The sequence below is a fragment of the Chinchilla lanigera genome, unplaced genomic scaffold (genome assembly GCF_000276665.1).
Source record: "Chinchilla lanigera isolate Chin_1 unplaced genomic scaffold, ChiLan1.0 scaffold00008, whole genome shotgun sequence".
In the NCBI taxonomy this organism is placed as follows: Eukaryota; Metazoa; Chordata; class Mammalia; order Rodentia; family Chinchillidae; genus Chinchilla; species Chinchilla lanigera.
In genome coordinates this window covers 26,455,338-26,472,676 of record NW_004955409.1, presented here as the reverse complement: position 1 = coordinate 26,472,676, position 17,339 = coordinate 26,455,338, and the positions used below count along the sequence as shown (strand labels likewise).

The following is a 17,339-nucleotide window of genomic DNA, read 5'->3' as shown; positions in this document are numbered from 1 at the left end:
TCTGAAAAAAATGTATATTGTGGCTTCTTTAAAAAAAAAAGAAAAGAAGAAGAAAGGAAAGCGCAGGGCTGGGAATTTAGCTCAGTGGCACAGCGCCTGCCCAGCAAGCGCAAGGTGGTGAGTTTGATTCCTGGTACGGAGTTGTGGGGGAAAGCTGCTTCACTTTCGGGCTAGGGATTTAGCTCAGCAGCACAGCTCCTGCCTGGCAAGCACAAGGTCATGAGTTCAATTCCCAGTACCAGAAAAAAAACAAAACCAAAAAAAAAAAAAAAAAAAGGAAAGCACACAGCTTCCAGTGTAATAGCCCTAAGCATAAATCTGTACTCACACCTGCCCAAACACCCCTTATTAGTATGTGACTCTTTATTAGCCCTTTGTTTATGTATAAGACAAAGATGACTCTGACTATTGGAGGCTAAATTCTGTGTGTAAAACACATAACAGTTCTGGCTGGCAGTGATGGTGCACACCTGTAATCCCAGCACTTGGGAGGCAGAGGCAGGAGGACTGCTGTGAGTTCAAGGCCAGCCTGCACTACATAGTGAGACCCAAAACCATACACACAAAAAAAAAGGCAAAGAAAAGACACATAACAATTCTCACGATACATAGTTATTACAATATTACAATGACTGTAACAAAATGTTAAACTGTCATCCAATTTTTTTGAAATTTTTTTACCTTAAACTTATTATTATATAATTAGGAAAAATAGGGCTACTTCTGCTTTTGTTGTGGGATGACAGCAAATGATACATTTTTGTACTAAATGCCAAAAAGTAGACATGAACATCAGGTTTAGAGTTACTCAGTGGCCCTCAAATACATCACAATGTATCCAGTCCTCCAGGAAAGATCACTTACTTTGTTTCTACTTTTTCCACTATATTAAGCCACATTTTTGATAAATATTCTCAAACTTACAATTTTATACAACTTTCTGTAGCCTAAGAATAGAACTGCTGTATCAAAACGTACATGCCTATTTTGAATATTGGTACATCTTGTTTGGTTTTCGGTTTTTGTTTTTTTAACTTTTTGAGACAGGGTCTCACTGTGAAGTTCAGGCTGGCCTTGAGCTAACTTTGTAGCCCAGGCTGACTTTGAACTTGAAAGGATCCTTCTGCCTCAGGCCTCCTGAGTGCTGGGATTACATGCATGCCCACCACACCCGGCTTCCATTTTGTCATTTTCTAACCTAGTTTACAATGTTATATTTTTAGTTACTAATTAATTAATTCATGTTCACTGCAAAAAAATTCAAGTATAGACTCTAACAGTGGTTTTTAATCCTTTCAAACCTGATTGAAAATCTGATTGCAGTTATAGAAAAGCTTCTTGTAACATTTGTATATCATTTTACAAATAATTTTAGGGGCTTTATTGGCTTGGACACCTAGGAAATTCCACTCTTTTGATTTCAATTATTATCTACCTATGAATCGTATATATCTTAGGCCTAGATTTATTTTCTGACTACCCTATCTCTGTACTCATCAGGATAGTAAATATGACCACTAGTATATTCCACTAACATCGCACTCAATGTGTCAAAAACTGCAATCATTTCCTATTATGTCAAACTGAGATCACTTTCTCCTATGTCAAACCAGATCACCTCCTTGTATTAGTTCATAATGAGTGGAATCCCTAACCCCTCAAAAGGGTCAACCAAGGGTTTGGTCAGCAAGATGGCAGAGCCGCAATGCGAAGTGAGTGGTGTGTCTGGGCTCTCTTTCCCTTTCCACAGCAGCGGTGATCGCTAACCAAAGAGCACCTAGGGTACTCACCCAAGATGCTGCATCTCAAGATCTTGAGCAACTGTTCCCAACGGGATTTATCCCAAAAGATTATTGACCACCTGGACGTGGAGCGAGGCAAGGATTTGACGAAGAAATTTAGCAACCAGGAGACCTATGTGGAACTTGGTGAAAGTACGCTGTGGAAATGTCTACATTGCTCACAGTGGTTGTGGTGAAATCAGCAACAATCTAAAGGAGCTTTTGATTATGGTTAATGTTTGCAAGATTGCTTCAGTCAGCCGGGTTACTGCAGCCATCCTATGCTCCCCTTATGCCCAGCAGGATAAGAAGGATGAAAGCCAGGCTCCCTCTCAGCCAAACTTGTGACAAATCTGCTATCGGTAGCAGGTGCAGCCTGTGTTATCATCATGGAGCTACATGCTTCTCAAATTCAGGGCTTTTTGACATCCCAATGGACAATCTGCCCACAGAGCCAACTGTCCTGAAGTGGCTTAGGGAGAGTATCTCCATCACACCTTTTTGTTGTTGTTGTTTGGTCTTTTTGAGACAGGGTCTCGCTATGCAGTTCAGACTGGCCTTGAGCTCATTTTGTAGCCCAAGCTGGTCTTAAACTTGCAATGATCCTCCTGCCTCAGCCTCCCAAATGCTGGGATTACAGGCGTGCACCACCACACCCAGCCACACCTAACATTGATGGGGCCAAGAGTCCGTACCAGTTGAATGTGGACTTTACCTTGATTTACCAAGAACAAAAGAAGGCCAATGATTTGGACCACATGCTGCTAGCAGGAAGTGTGAAAGATAGGGTGACTATCCTTGTGGATGACATGGCTGACACTTGTGGCACAATCTGCCCTGTGGCTGACAAACTTGTCTCGGCTGGAGTTACCAGGGTTTATGCTGTTTTAACTCGTGGAATCTTCTCTGGCCGAGCCATTTTTCACATCAACAACACATGCTCTGAAGCAGCAGTAGTCACCAATCTCATACCTCAGGGGGACAAGCTGAAGCATTGCTCCAAAGAACAGGTGATCAGCATCTCCAGGATCCTCGCAGAAACCATCAGGAAAACTCACAATGGGGAATCTTTTCCTACCTGTTCAGCCACACCTTTCTAATAGAATAAATTCATTTCTTTCATTTTTTAAAGAGAATAAAAATAATTTTTGCAGGGCATAGTGGTGCACACCAGTAATCCAAGCACTCGGGAGGCTGAGGCAGGAGGATCAGTGCAAGTTCGAGACCAGCCTGGGCTACAAAGTGAGCTCAAGACCAGCCTGAACTGCCTAGTGAGACCTTGTCTCCAAAAGACAAAATAATAACAATAATTTTAAAAACATGATAAGTGATATAGAATTTCACTAAACAAGATGGGAGGAATTCAACAATGGTTGTTACATTGCGTACTGTTGTTTTCAAATTAGTTGTTCAGATTACCAGATATATGCATGCAAAATTGGTATAAATAAATAAATAAATAAATTCTGAAGGTTTTTAAATATGAAATCAATCCCACCCCATGTTTCCCCTTGGCATTCGATGACGAATTCAGTGAAAGACCCCGCCTGCTTAATCTGGGTATATCCACGTCCCACATAGGTCTATTAGCATTTATTCTGTGGAAAGTCAGACTGAGACTGACTGCTGGGATTTCCTACCTGCGCTGTCTCATTCTGGATTCCTTGCTATTGTGAGCCTTGCAGCTTTGACTAGTGCTCAGCTGCTACAGATCTCAGACTTTCAAGATTGTGAAGGCCATGAGTATGGAAGGATTTTAAGTAAGAAAGTGATAACAGATTTGCATTTTGCATTGCCTAGACTTATTTATATGTGAATGCTTTAGGGTTGTTCTTTGTTCAAAACAGTATGTGGGGCCTGGGGATGGAGCTCAGCGGCACAACACCTGCCTAGCAAGCGTGAGGTCGTGAGTTCAATTCCTGGTACCGGAAAAAAAAAAAGTATGCGACAAACTTTCTAAATTTTGTTGTAAAAGCAAGCCTTGAGCAGCCCCAAACCTCGTCCCGGTAGTGCAGCAGCCTGTGAGGCAGGAGCAGGCAGCTGAGCTTGAGCAGCTGTTGGGTGGGATCGTGAAGGTGGGGAGGGGATAATACAGTACAGCAAGTGTTTCTTGGGGGGAAGAAGCCTGATCCATTGTCATCTGCTCGCCTATGTAGCTTTTTGTATTTGTTTTTATATATATTGGGAATTGAACTCAGGACCCTGTGCTTGCCAGGCTGGCACTTGTGCTACTGAGCTATATCCCTGGCCCTTCACCTATGTAGCTTAGATCCTACTTTGTATCTATTCCCATTTCGCTTTACCTACAGGGATTCGAACATTTTCTTGACCAAATATCCCTTTGGGCCCAAGTGCTTATTGTACCATAGTCTTTTGGAACACAAACTTCCTTCCTACTTTATCATCGCTAACATTCACATTAGACAATTTGCTGTAGCTTAGCCTTCCTTCGCCTACTACTACCATATAGTAGGATTTAGGTGGTATCATCTTTTGATTTAATTTTTATCTCCCTTCCTTAAATCTGTTTGGCCTCTCATGACCTGAGATTTCTGTTAAAAAGATTGGTGTTACTATCTCTCATAAACTAATAAAATATATGTGTGTGAATTAAAAAAAAAGAATCAGGTCAGCATGCATGACAGCAACCTCTCCTGCATCCTTGCAATCTCTCAATTATATCCACTTCACATTTCCATAGCAATAAATTTGGTTTAGGCTCCTGTCATGATTAATTTGTATGTCAACATGACTAGGCCACAGGGTGCCCAGATATGTGGTCAAATGTTACTCTGGGTATTTCTGGTGAGAATAAATTTAATTTGGTACTCAGTAAAGCAGACTGAGTGGTTGGGCCTCATCTAACATCACTGGACAATGAGTCAATGATCCCTGAGTAAGAGAGGATTTTCTGACCTGACAGATAGCCTTTAAATTTGGGTTGCTTTTTTGTTTGTTTTTTTTGGGACAGGGTCCTGCAGTTCAGATTGGCCTAGAATTCACTATGTAGCCCAGACTAGTCTTGAACTTGCGGTGATACTCCTGCCTCAGCCTCCTAATGGTGCTGGGATTACAGGTATACATCACCACACCTGGTTCAGTCTTTAAATTTGAACATGAACAAACACTGAGTCTTCCTATATGATGACCTTCAAAGTGAGGCATTGTCTTGTCCTGATTCTATACAGCACTGGACTTGAACTGGAACTTTGCTTCTGCAGATTTCAAACTTACTATCCTTCAGTCATGTGAATTAATCTTCTTTTCTCTCTCTCTTTCTCTCTCTCTCTCTCTCTCTCTCTCTCTCTCTCTCTCTTTCATTTTGCTTTCTTATTTTTTGAGACAAGGTCTCACTATGTAGCCAGGCTGGCCCAGAACCCAGCTGTACAGTAAACCTTTGTGTATGTATATCCTTTGGTTCTGCTTATCTGAAGAACCTTGACTAATACAGGTCCCATGAGTTGCCTGAATTACTCTAACAACCTCCTAAATAATTTCCTACCCGAGCATTCCCTCCATCTCATATTCAATGTGAACAGGGTGATCTTTCTAAAATGCAAATCTGTTATCACTTTCTTACTTAAAATCCTTCAGTGACTCCCTGTTGCTCTTAGGATGAAGACTGGACTCCTAACATGGCTTTCACAGCCCCTTATCATCTGCAACCCACCTCACAGTTACATGATCTCCCCTACACCTGATCCTCCCCCCCAGTACCTGGATTAGGGAATGTTACCCCTTACCCAGTTGCTCAAGCCAGAAACCTAGACTCTCTCCTCCCTCGCCCTCCCTACATCTCATTAGTCACCATATCCATTTATTTCTCCCTCCAGTGCCACCACTTTGGCCAAGATACCAGCTTATCTCAGCTGGACTGCTAAACTGCCATAATATTCCCATACTAAAGAAAAAGTAAAACAAATGCTTTTCATGAACAGCTTGACTATCCAAACTTGATCCGATTTTGTACTGTAAAAATGTTAAATATGTAAGAACATATGTTACACTCTTAAAGACTCCATTGCATTTTTAAGAACCATGGAAACTGTAAAATTTACAAGTAACTAGGAGAAAACACAAGATCAAGGCTTTCTGCACATTCAAATATTAAAAAAAAAACTAACAAATCAAGACGATCAAGAGATGGAGGAAAGGGGAATGGTCATGGAAAAAAATTAAGATGTGCTATGTACAGTACTTCTACCAGTTCCAAACAAAGAATGCAACCATTATATACTACAAATATGCACTAATAAAAGCAATGCTTTAAACCCTAGTGTTACTTTAGTATTCAAGGTAAATGCTATAAAGAATTGTGAAGGATCTAAGGTTTTATCCTATTTGCAAGCTATCAAGTTAGCCTATCAATAGTTCCACGAATGTTGGCAGAAAACGTAGGACTCCAGGGTCAGAGACAAAGGTTGTTATTGCCCTAAATAGCAGTACCTAGCACACAGTATTAGCATTTTTTTGTAATTCCCGCAGGGTGGCACAGAGTGCTTAAGTGACACCTACACACAATGAGTTTCATTACAAGAAAGGATCTCCACGATTAGAGAATCCAAATCTTAGACTGGATGGCACGGTCCCGTGGTAAACACTGTATCTATTTTCCAAGGCTGTAAGCAAGCCTGCCCTTTGCCCCAGAAGAAGACATTACATCTTTCTGCCTGGGCTCTTCCCTATGCAAACCTTCTTGGAGAGTCTGGGACAAAGATGATCCGTGCTTCTGCTCACAAGAAATAAAAATGCGAGAGGCCCGTGGAGAACCGTCTTCCAATAATATCTAGTCTCCGACGGTATCCACAAGACTGCACACTTTCTCCTACTGTGCGGTTTTTACAGTCTCAGCTCCTGGAAATGTTTCTGATGATTGTACCACTCCAGCAGCCGCTCTAATTAACCTGACCAACAGGGGCTAGCACCAAGTGCGTGAGTCCCGCACAGCATTTAATTAAGCCTACTGCCCCTAGGACTGTGCACGGCAAGATGAGGTACCTACTGCAGTACTGATCTCAATCATAGCCCCCAGGGTCCTGGATTCAACAGTTTAACAATCCCGCCCACTATCAGGGTGAGAGAGAGAGAGAGACAGAGACAGAGACAGGGATGAATGAGAAAAAGAGCGACCTACAATCAGACATCTATTTAAATTGATTTCTGAAGAAGCCATTTCAGTATTCAACAATGTCAGAGGTTCTGAACTATAGGGTTGAAACGTCCACTGAATGCCTTCGGCACTTGGTTGAGTACCTTTGTTAACATAAACACATTATTGAACTACAAATGGCCCAAAGCCAGGTGTGGTGGCACACACCTGGAATCCCAGCACTCGGGAGGCGGAGGCAGGAGGATCGTTGTGAGTTCAAGACCAGCCTGGGCTACAATAATATGGTTGGAACCTGCTTTGTAACTCATGGAGCAACAGTAGTAAAGGTATAAAGGATATCCCTGAAAAGAAGTCAAACATCTGATGTCATTTTGCCAAGAGCAAGGTGGGGGGAGGTAGAGGCGCTGGTTCCTGCTTCACGATCTTTTCAATGCAACACTTTTTCCTTCCTGGCTTGCAGGGAGCCTCTACGTGACCTCAGGGTTTACTTTAGGCCACAGCTGCAGTGGTAGCTGTACTCTATACCCAGTGTGGTGATGGATCCAGGCAGTAATAACTTGAGAAGAGCCTCACGCTCTGCGCAGCAGGTAGAGCAAACACACCCACATTTGGTTCAGTCAGAACAGCTGGCACCATGGCTTTTTCATATAAAACTGAGGATGCTGCTAGAACCAAGTCTACTATATTCCTTTTTTTTTTTTTTTTTTTTTTTTTTTTTTTGATACTGGGAATCTAACTCAGGACGTTGTGCTTGCCAGGCAGGCGCTGTGCCGCTGAGCTATATCCCCAGCCCAGGTCTGCTAAATTCTTAAACATGACATTTCCACCTGACAGTGACATTTGTTTGACCTTCCCTACATTGAGTCCAACTGACCTACCCCAAAAAGGGATGGTGCAGTTTGAAGAAGAGCCCCAGAGTGGGCTAATAGGTGCTTTTTAAATTTGTTTTGTTTTTTTGTTGTTGTTTGTTTGTTTTTTCCCTGGTACAGGGAATCAAACTCATGACCTTGCGCTTGCCAGGCAGGCGCTGTGCCGCTGAGCTAAATCCCCAGCCCCAATAGGTGCTTTTTAAAAGAGGGATACCAGAAAGCTATGTCAGGTAGATAGTCATGGAGATTTGTGGCTGAAAGGAGTCATCCAGGTTGTCAGGACCCAAAGATACTAGCATTTCTCTGTGCACATCTTAGACTCGCCCCTGGCACTTACAGAATTCAACATAGAACCATGCACAATATCAACACCAATTACAGTATATACCCACACGGAAGCCACTGTAGTAAGTGAAATAGGCCCAAAGGGTCCCATGCAACAAGATCACATTAATTTCCCTTCTCCAATGCAAATATTGCCTGAATCTAGTCAGTTGAAATCTAATGTCCCATCATCCCAAGGAAAAGCTGGTCCCTTATGTGACCATAGCCAATGGAGCCAAAAAAAGCCCAACTCTCCCTTCTGCACAAGTTCCCCCAGCATCCTCAGGAGGGTGTGTACTGGGTCTCATCATTGATCATCTTTCTCCTTAATGAAGCAAAGATCAAGGTAGAAGCAGAGTTCTGCATGGGGTGGCACATACCTGTAATCTCTGAGCACTAGGGAGGCTGAGGCAGGAGGATCACTGTGAGTTCAAGGACAGCCTGCACTACATGGAGGGAACCTATCTCAAGAAAACAAATTTTTTAAAAGGTAGAAGCACAGGATGTGATCAGGGGCATGGAAGCACAGCTCTCAGAGGAAATTCAGGCTTTGTGTTCATTTCAATTTCCAATGTCCAGTCTCCTCCTAGCTCACCTGAAAGAGCTGCCGAGGTTTTCAGAAGACCCAAAGATCTGCACCATATAGCACATCCCTCACTGCTGACACTTTTTCAGCTTTCAGGATTCCTTGGCCACGGCCACACTGTCCCTAGTCTTGGTGGTGGAGCCTATTGACCCACTGCCATAGATTCCCTTCTCATACTACCCAGAGGAGAGTGACAAATGACCAAGGCCCCACATACTTTGTCTCTTTCCAATTTCTCACCACACAGAAGATTCTTAATCCCCTAACCACTCAAAACTTGGACAAAAGCATTCACTTCTGAATCCTAGGGAGCTGGCTCACCACCAAGGCTGGTTTGTGGGGCCATTATCCTTTTTCCAAAGGACTTAATTAGGCCGCATCCCATCCTCATCACCCAAACTGGTAAGAACTGTGAAGGCGCTGAGATTTCACTCTGCTTGCAAGTTAACAAGTTAACTTGACAGTTTTATAGACCCTGGCAGGAAACATGAGACTCTGGGGTCAAAGACAAAGGACTTTACTACTCTCAGCAATAGCAACAGTATTGAGATTATTACTGTAGGGCCAGGGATATAGCTCAGTTGCATAAGCGCCTGCCTGGCAAGTGCAAGGTCCTGAGTTCAATTCCTGGTACCAAAAAAAAGAGATTATTACTGTTGTTCCTCTGGTAACCTACTGCAGACTGATCAGGCCCACAACTTCCCAAACAAGTGGGTAGCAAACAGCTTAAATAAAAGAGACAAGTGGTATGATTTTTAGGACTGCAGGAGGGTCAAAACTCTCTAACAGAATTCGAGATTCTCTGGGGGTTGAGACAAAGAACTTCTCCAGGTGGTCCGTATTTACTCGGTTTTCAAACAAAGGAAGGGGATACTGAGGTAAGTGCAGGACCTTGGGAGTCAGTTCAAAGACTTCTCCAAGTAGTAAATTTTGCCAATGAGGAGAAGTCTTATCTTTAAGGTTGGCAGCGTTACTGCTCTGGAACAGTGGGTATCAGCAGCCCATGTCCTTGGCTGCCTCAGCTGTGGCTGACTTCAGAGCACTGTGCATATGCTCTTTTCCAACACAGAGGTCCCTGTGTTCAGCAGCTTAACCCTATACAGCTCGGTCTACCATAGTTATCAACCTCAATTCCCACACACTGATGCAGGGGGCCAGGTGACGCCAGTGTGCGCAATGGATTCCTTTACAGGAGAGGAGCCCTGAGCACAGGGGACCGAAACCTTTTATAATGCCTTTTACTCCAGGTGCACCCTCTATTTTCCAAGGCTCTGGGAAAACCCGCCCTTTGCTCTGGAGGGAGACACCGTGGGTATCTCTATCTTCTCTAAATCTTCTATTTTCTCTCCTTGTCCTTAAAAATCATCCCAGAATTAAGGCAGTCATGTCTTTCCTAGCAAGAAACATATAAAGACAAGCAGGCCATGGAGAACTGTCTAACAAATACTTTATTTAAAAAAAGAAAGTAGAGATTTTCACTCTGTTAGTCACTAGCGAACACACCATACCTTCCGTGGTTGCTGAGAATATATTTTCTTGATCCCTTCTCAATGGATGTACTCCTATTCCTCTTTCTGAATCTCAAGATTTCCTGTGAGGCTGAACTCATCTTCCATATATCTCACAGGCCAGTGCTCATAAAATCATCAGCTACACAATAGTAATTTAACGAATTCCAATAAAAAGTGAAGATGAATTAAAGATTTCTAAGTAGAGGGTCAGGTAGGTAATCTAGATACCCATCTATTAAACTATTAATTCTTCTCTTTTCTTATCTCCAACTCACTATGGGGATATTAGACAGCCACTTGTCAGCCAGGAGCAGTGGCACACTCCTGTAATCCCAGCACTCAGGAGGCTGAGGCAGGAGGATCACTGTGAGTTTGAGGTCAGCCTGGGCTACACAGTGAGTCCAAGGCCAGTCTTAACTACATAGCAAGATCCTGTCTCAAAACAAACAACAACACAAAATATACACATTTGTCAGTAGTTCTTTATGGGGAACAATGGAGGAATAGCACATATGAGCATTAATGAACAGATTCTAATTAAATTCTCATATTTCTTATCTGAGAGTGTCACATCTTATTGCAATGTGAGAGTATGAACATAGCTCACCTATAATCATATCCAATTTTAACTACTTCAAAATTAGGTAATTAGATACTATCGTCACACCAATCTAATTGTAATTATATAAAGAGAATTTTTAAATAGATGTTTTAAAGATACTAAAGTTTTCTATATTACTTGAGACCTCTGGATTAGAAAGCACTTCAAAAATACAGTTCTAAAAATTTAGGGCCAAAAATACCTGAGTTTTTCAAAATTAGGAAAGCCTATGTGGAACGTATCTTAACGTACATAATCCCTTTTATTAGTAGTATTATCTTTATGTTGAGAGACATGTTAAGATATACTTACATGTATCTGGTCCTCCACAGCAATCAGTTCAGAAATGTAACGACTACAGTAGATCAATATTTAACCACAAAGGAAAAGATACACTGCCACATTAGCTGATCTTTGTTCTCTTTGAATTTAATGAGTTTACATCAAAAATTTAGATAGTCATTTTATATTTAAGGAATAAAAATCTCTTTAAAAAAAACAATACAAAGAGTGAAAGGATTTTAGCCAAATTTACACTTCTTTTTGCTACGTTTTTTAACAATTCATCTCATCACATTTTATTGCAATGCGCAAAAACATTTGCAGCACCCATTACAATCACAAAACTAAAGTTAAGGAAGTATATACGCTGTTAATAGCGGCTCTCAGAGGAAACTGCTTTCCATCTCTTAAAAAACTCTACAGTATACAGAAACATTAATAAGACTATTAGCTAACCACCCATTGTCTTAAGAATCATCACCAAAGTTTTCTGGAAATAAGTCCTCATAAGAATTAAATATTTAAAAGGTGAAATGTTCCTTATTTTAATTTTAGCAAGATCTTTACCTTTTATCATTGCTAAGAAATATTTTAAGTTTTACAGCACAGACTGTTAAGAGTCTAGAAAGCTAAAATTGTACTCCTGAGTTCAAGCTTACAGATAAGTCTTTTATAAGTAATTCTCTCTTTTTTTTTTTTTTTCTTTTCTTTTTGGTACCGGGAATCAAACTCAGGACCTCATGCTTGCCAGGCAGGCACTGCGTCACTGAGCTAAATCCTCGGCCTTGTAAATAATTCTCAATAAAATATCCTCTTCTCTCCCTGGCCCTCTGCTCCAAATCTTGTTATTTCTTACAAAACTTTGGTCAAGAGTAGAAATTTATCCGGGCAGGTGTATATGCCATACAATAGCAAGAACGATAAAACCCAACTAATTACTTCGGGTTTTAAAAATAGAAGGCAATTAAAATGTACTCAAAGTTACATTAAAAAAAGCTTTCATGGCGTAATATTCAAACAGTCACAAAGGTTAAGAAAATACTAATATCAAAGTACAAATGACTACAATGTTAAAGTAGACAAAAACTACTATACAAGAGCCTTTTCTAAAATTAAAAATAAAGAACACAACGCATGAGTCAGGATGAGTTTCCTGTTCTACTCATGAAGGTTAGTCTTTGTATTTATAAGGTTGGTTATGCTGACATCCAGTAGTTTCTTGCAACATCCGAGGAAGTCTCATTCCAACTGTGTAGGGCGGATCTTCTCCAAGGAACTTCTTGATCCTGATCACATCTTGGTCATTGCACAATTTCAAAATAGTGCAATATCGCCATGATGTGCTGGGGTATGAAGACATATCCAGTGTACAGCGCCATGCCCACGACGGAAACCAGCATGGAATCTGAGCTGTAGTTAAGGAAACTATTTTTCTTAGTTCATTAACATAAAACCCACTTTTTTAAACAATCATTTTATGTTGAAATACCCATCACATATTTTTCTCACATACTATTGAGTACTTAGGATGAACTAATAAGGAACAGCAATGCCAGCCATGCAGCACTCTCAGAGTTCGGGTTTTTCTGTTTGGTTGGTTTGTTTGTTTTTGCTTTTAGGTTCATTTTATCTTCATCATTATCATACAAAGTAGGTCCTGTTATTCTCCCTATTATAGTTAAAAACATTAGCTTGCTTAAAACAAAGCCTAAACAATACCTTTTTTTTGTCTTTTTGTCTTTTTGAGACAAGGTCTTGCTATGCAGTTCAGGCTGGCCTTGAGCTCACTTTGTAGCCCAGGCTGGTCTCGAACTCTCAAGGATCCTCCTGCCTCAGTCTCCCGAGTGCTGGGATTACTGGCGTGCACCACCACGCCTGGCCTAGAAATACCACTTTTTGACTGAAGAAACAAATGTATGGAATAAAGGTGTAGTTTTTTTTGTTTTTTTTTTTTTTTTGGTTTTTTTTTGTTTTTTAAATGTGTAGTTAATAACTATAAAAGATCTACCAACTTGAATAGTAATAAGAACGTCTGAATGGCAATGGCACAGAAACAGATATAAAGATCAATTGAACAGAATACAGGATGCAGAAGCAACCCCTAGACACATTCAGCCACCTGATATTTGTCAAAGGGCCCAAAAACATACACTGTAGGAAAGATTAGTAAATGATGCTGAGAAAACTGATTATCCACATGCAGAAGCTTAAAGACCCACGAACTAAACAAAAATCAAAAATGAATCAAAGAGCTGGGCATGGTGGCACACGCCTGTAATCCCAGCACTCAGGAGGCTGAGGCAGGAGGATCGTTGCAAGTTCAAGACCAGCCTGGGCTACAAAGTGAGCTCAAGGCCAGCCTGAACTGCATAGCGAGACCCTGTCTCAAAAAGAAAAAAAAAAAAAAAAAAAAAGAATCAAAGGTCTAAATGCTAAAGCAGAAGCAGGCCACTGTGCCTTGCTCCGGCACAGCAGCCTGCCTTCATGCTGTAGAGTGTACTTCCTTCCCTACTTTTACTTGGCCCAAAAGCGCTCTGAAGAGCCTGTTTGTTTCCCTACCTTTAATAAAATTTAAAAAATAAATGAACACAGATATAATCCACTGGAAGATAAAGTAGGTAAAATTCTTGAAGGAATAGGCATAGGCAAAGGCTGAACAACTGCAGAAGAAATAACATCAAAAATCAACAAGGAGGGTCATAGCAAATTGAAAATCATTCTGCACAGCAAAGGAAACAACCAACAGAGTGAAGAGACAACCTACAAAATGGGAAAATCTTTCTTGCCAGCTATTCCTTGGACAGAGGACTAACACCTAGCATATATAAAGAACTCAAAAAACTCAGAGCCTCCAAAATAAAAGACCCAGTCAAAAAGTCAGCAACTGAAGTGAACAGACACTTCTCAGAAGAAGTGCAAATGCCCGGTAAATACATGGAAAAATTGAATATCTCTGGCCTTCAAAGAGAAACAAATTAAAACAACATTGAGATCCCATCTTACTCCAGAAAGCATGGCCATCATCAAGAAATCAAATAACAACAAATGCTGGAGGGGCTGCAGGGAACAAGGAACCCTTCTATCCTGCTGGCAGGAATGCAGTACAATCACTATGGACATCAGGATGGAGAGGCCTCAAAAAACTAAAACGAGAAATTCCATTTGAATTTCTGCTCCCCTTCTGACTATCTTCCCAAAGGAGTCAGGCATCATATTACAGTGACACATGCACACCCATGTTTGCAGAAGCACAACTCATAACAGCTAAATCTTGGAAGTAGCCTATATATATATCAATCAACAGATGAATGGATAAAGAAGGTGTGGTATTTACACACAATGAGGTTAAAAAAAAAAAGATAAACCTGAGCCATTTGTAGGAAAATGGATACACACTGACACATGTTAAGTGAAATAAACCAGACCCACAAGCTTAAATTCCACATGGTTTCTCTTATCCGAGAAACGCAAAATATAAACAGCAAAATAACAGATAGATAATAGCAAATAGGGCAGTAGAGCTTTTGCAAAAGGGAAGAGACAGGAGGGAGTGGGAAGGGATAACAGGCGAAAGGGATGAAAAAAGTTGTGTTACATGTGTAAATACTGCATTATTTCTCTGGTGTGAGAAACCAAAAGTGTAAAGGATCAAAATATATAACAGATATTGGGAAATGGAAAGAAAATGTTCAAATGAGAAGGGGAACAGGGAGCGGGAGGGGAAAAGAAAAGAAGGGACAGAAAAAAAAAGAATAGAAAAAATGGAGGCCCGGTGTGGTGGCATACACCTATAATCCTAGCACTTGGGAGACTGAGGCAGGAGGATTATCATGAGTTCAAAGCCAGCCTGGGCTACATAGTGAGTTTAAGGCTAGCCTGGACTACATAGCAAGATGCTGTCTCAAAAAACCAAAAAAAGAAAAACATGACAACAAAGTTTTTGTAAGTAAGGAGGGGAAGAGGGGTTGAAGGGAGGGAAGGGGAATAGGAATAACAGCAAATATATCACATACAGGTGCAAATACCCTATGATGAATGTTATCATTACGTATATCTAAAATGTACCAATACGCTGGGTGTGGTGGCACATACCTGTAATTCCAGCACTTGGGAGGCTGAGGCAGGAGGAACATGATGAGTTTGGGAGCAGCCTGGGCTACATAGTGAGTTCAAAGCCAGCCTGAAACTACATAGTGAGATCCTGTCTAATAAATAAATAAATATGTACATACATACATACCAGTAAAATACCAACCAGTAAAATAAAAAATTATACCAACCAGTAAAATATATACCAACCAGTAAAATGAAAAATTAAATTAAAAAATAAGTAACTAGGATGTATTATATACAAGTACCATAGGCCAGGGGATATAGCTCAGCAGCACAGCATCAGCCTGGCAAGAGCAAGGTCATGAGTTCAATTCCCAGCTCCCAAAAAAAAAAAAAAAAAAAGTACCAACTCCCCAAGGTAAATGTAATCATTATATAGTGCAAATGTATACTAATAAAAATTCTAATAAAAGGTCACTCTGGTATCCTAAGCAATAACCACACTGTACTGTGTTGCTTTATCCTTACTCCAGAAGGAACCGAAACTGTATATACACAAGTCAACACAGGGCCACACAGAATGCTGCAAACAAACATTATGTAACATCTAAGGACCTTTGGCTTTGCAAAGCCACAAAGCAATACTAAGAGAGAAATAAAATGCTGGACCTAAAGCTGTCTCCTTTTTTCCTCCTTTTATCTTTTCTCCCATTCTCTCACTTACCTTTCAGCTGTACCTACCAGCATTCTATAATAGCTTACATTTTTATGAGAAGATATGGTTTAAATAAACAATGTGCTAACTACCTGCTAATATTTGTAGAACAGTTTAGCTGACAAATCTCTCGTGTATAATATTATCTTGTTTAACCTTTATAGCTTTCTTATGAAATGTTTATCATGGTCATTACTCACCAGAGGCTGAGAAAACTGTGACTTGTCCAGGGCCATACAGGAAACAGTCTCTATCTTTAGAGCAACAGGTCAAACCCAAGCTCAGATTCTAAATTCATTCCATTTATGGGCAAAAAGTATCCCATAACCATTTTAATCATGTTTTAATTTTAATCTCCCTAGTCTAGTTCTTCCTTAAACTACCACTTTCCATGTACCACCTGTTTTTTCTGTTTTTGTTTTTGGTTTTTTTTTTTTTTTCTGTGGTTTTTTTTTTTGTCTTTTTGAGACAGGGTCTTGCTATGCAGTTCAGGTTGGCCTTGAGCTCACTTTGTAGCCCAGGCTGGTCTCATACTCACAACGATCCTCCTGCCTCAGCCTCCTGAGTGAGTGCTGGGATTACAGGTGTGCACCACCATGCCCGGCTACCACCTAACTTACTTAAAACAAACAAACAAAAAGTATACATTCACTGCTTCCCTTTGACTGTATATTTGGCTGGCTGACCAACAGAAGCATCGGACTTCTGTCCTGCTAGGCTAGAGACAAGCTCACCAAGTGATCTACCAAATCCAAGGGCTATCTGAATTGACAGTTTTTAGTCCTTCCTCTTCAAAGCCCTTTCTGTTCTGGGCTGGGGAGCTTCTCTAGGGCTCTCTTCCAGTCTCCAGCACTACTTTCTAATCACTCTATTGCATCGCCAAAGACCAACTAGGGAATCCCCTCCCTTCGGGGCCAATGGTCTCTCTCAGCACTGATCCGCTCAAAGCCTAGGGCTTCTGCCAGGAATTCAGGAACACAGATGCTCTCTCTCCGGAATAGCAGTTTGCAGAATTCTGGAATCGCGGGGGTCACTTTTCCTCCACAGGGAAAGCAAAAACGAAGCTCACATATTTAAGGTGACTACAATTACAGAAAAAAATGAAGCCAGAATCCTGATCAAATAACCCTGAAGCCTACCATACCCCTACGTTTTTAAACACTATGCCAATAAATTCCCTTTACTCTTATACCAGTTAGGTTTTCTCTGTGACTTGCTGCTGAGAAGAAAACATCCCAAGTGGTAAAATGGGGCTCCCAGGGTCTTGCCCTGGGCCAGACTCCTGAGTAACTTAAACCATTACCTTTATACTGCTGACCTGACCCGCCTTCCATACTGCACACAGCTGTCTCCAGACTGCTTCCCTACACTGACATTTCCGCCCGTGACACTCCAAGAGGTACCTTAAATTCAAGACAGCCAAAACTGAACTTCCTTTTTTCCCACACTACCAGTTCCTATGAGTTCTATTTTTCAGCTGACACAACTATCTGCCGACTCGTCCAAT

The 17,339-nt window shown here is 41.0% G+C and overlaps 1 protein-coding gene and 1 pseudogene across 1 annotated transcript; one reads left to right on the top strand and one right to left on the bottom strand.

Moving 5' to 3' along the window:
• Positions 1 to 1,795: 1,795 nt before the first annotated feature.
• Positions 1,796 to 2,889, top strand: LOC102012068 (annotated as a pseudogene).
• Positions 2,890 to 11,822: 8,933 nt separating this feature from the next.
• Positions 11,823 to 12,469, bottom strand: Sptssa (serine palmitoyltransferase, small subunit A; the record flags this gene model as incomplete). The annotated part of the gene is given in 1 exon segment (XM_005376942.2): positions 11,823 to 12,469. A coding segment is annotated over 1 exon segment (104 nt), but the record flags the coding sequence as incomplete, so codon positions are not given.
• Positions 12,470 to 17,339: the final 4,870 nt, after the last annotated feature.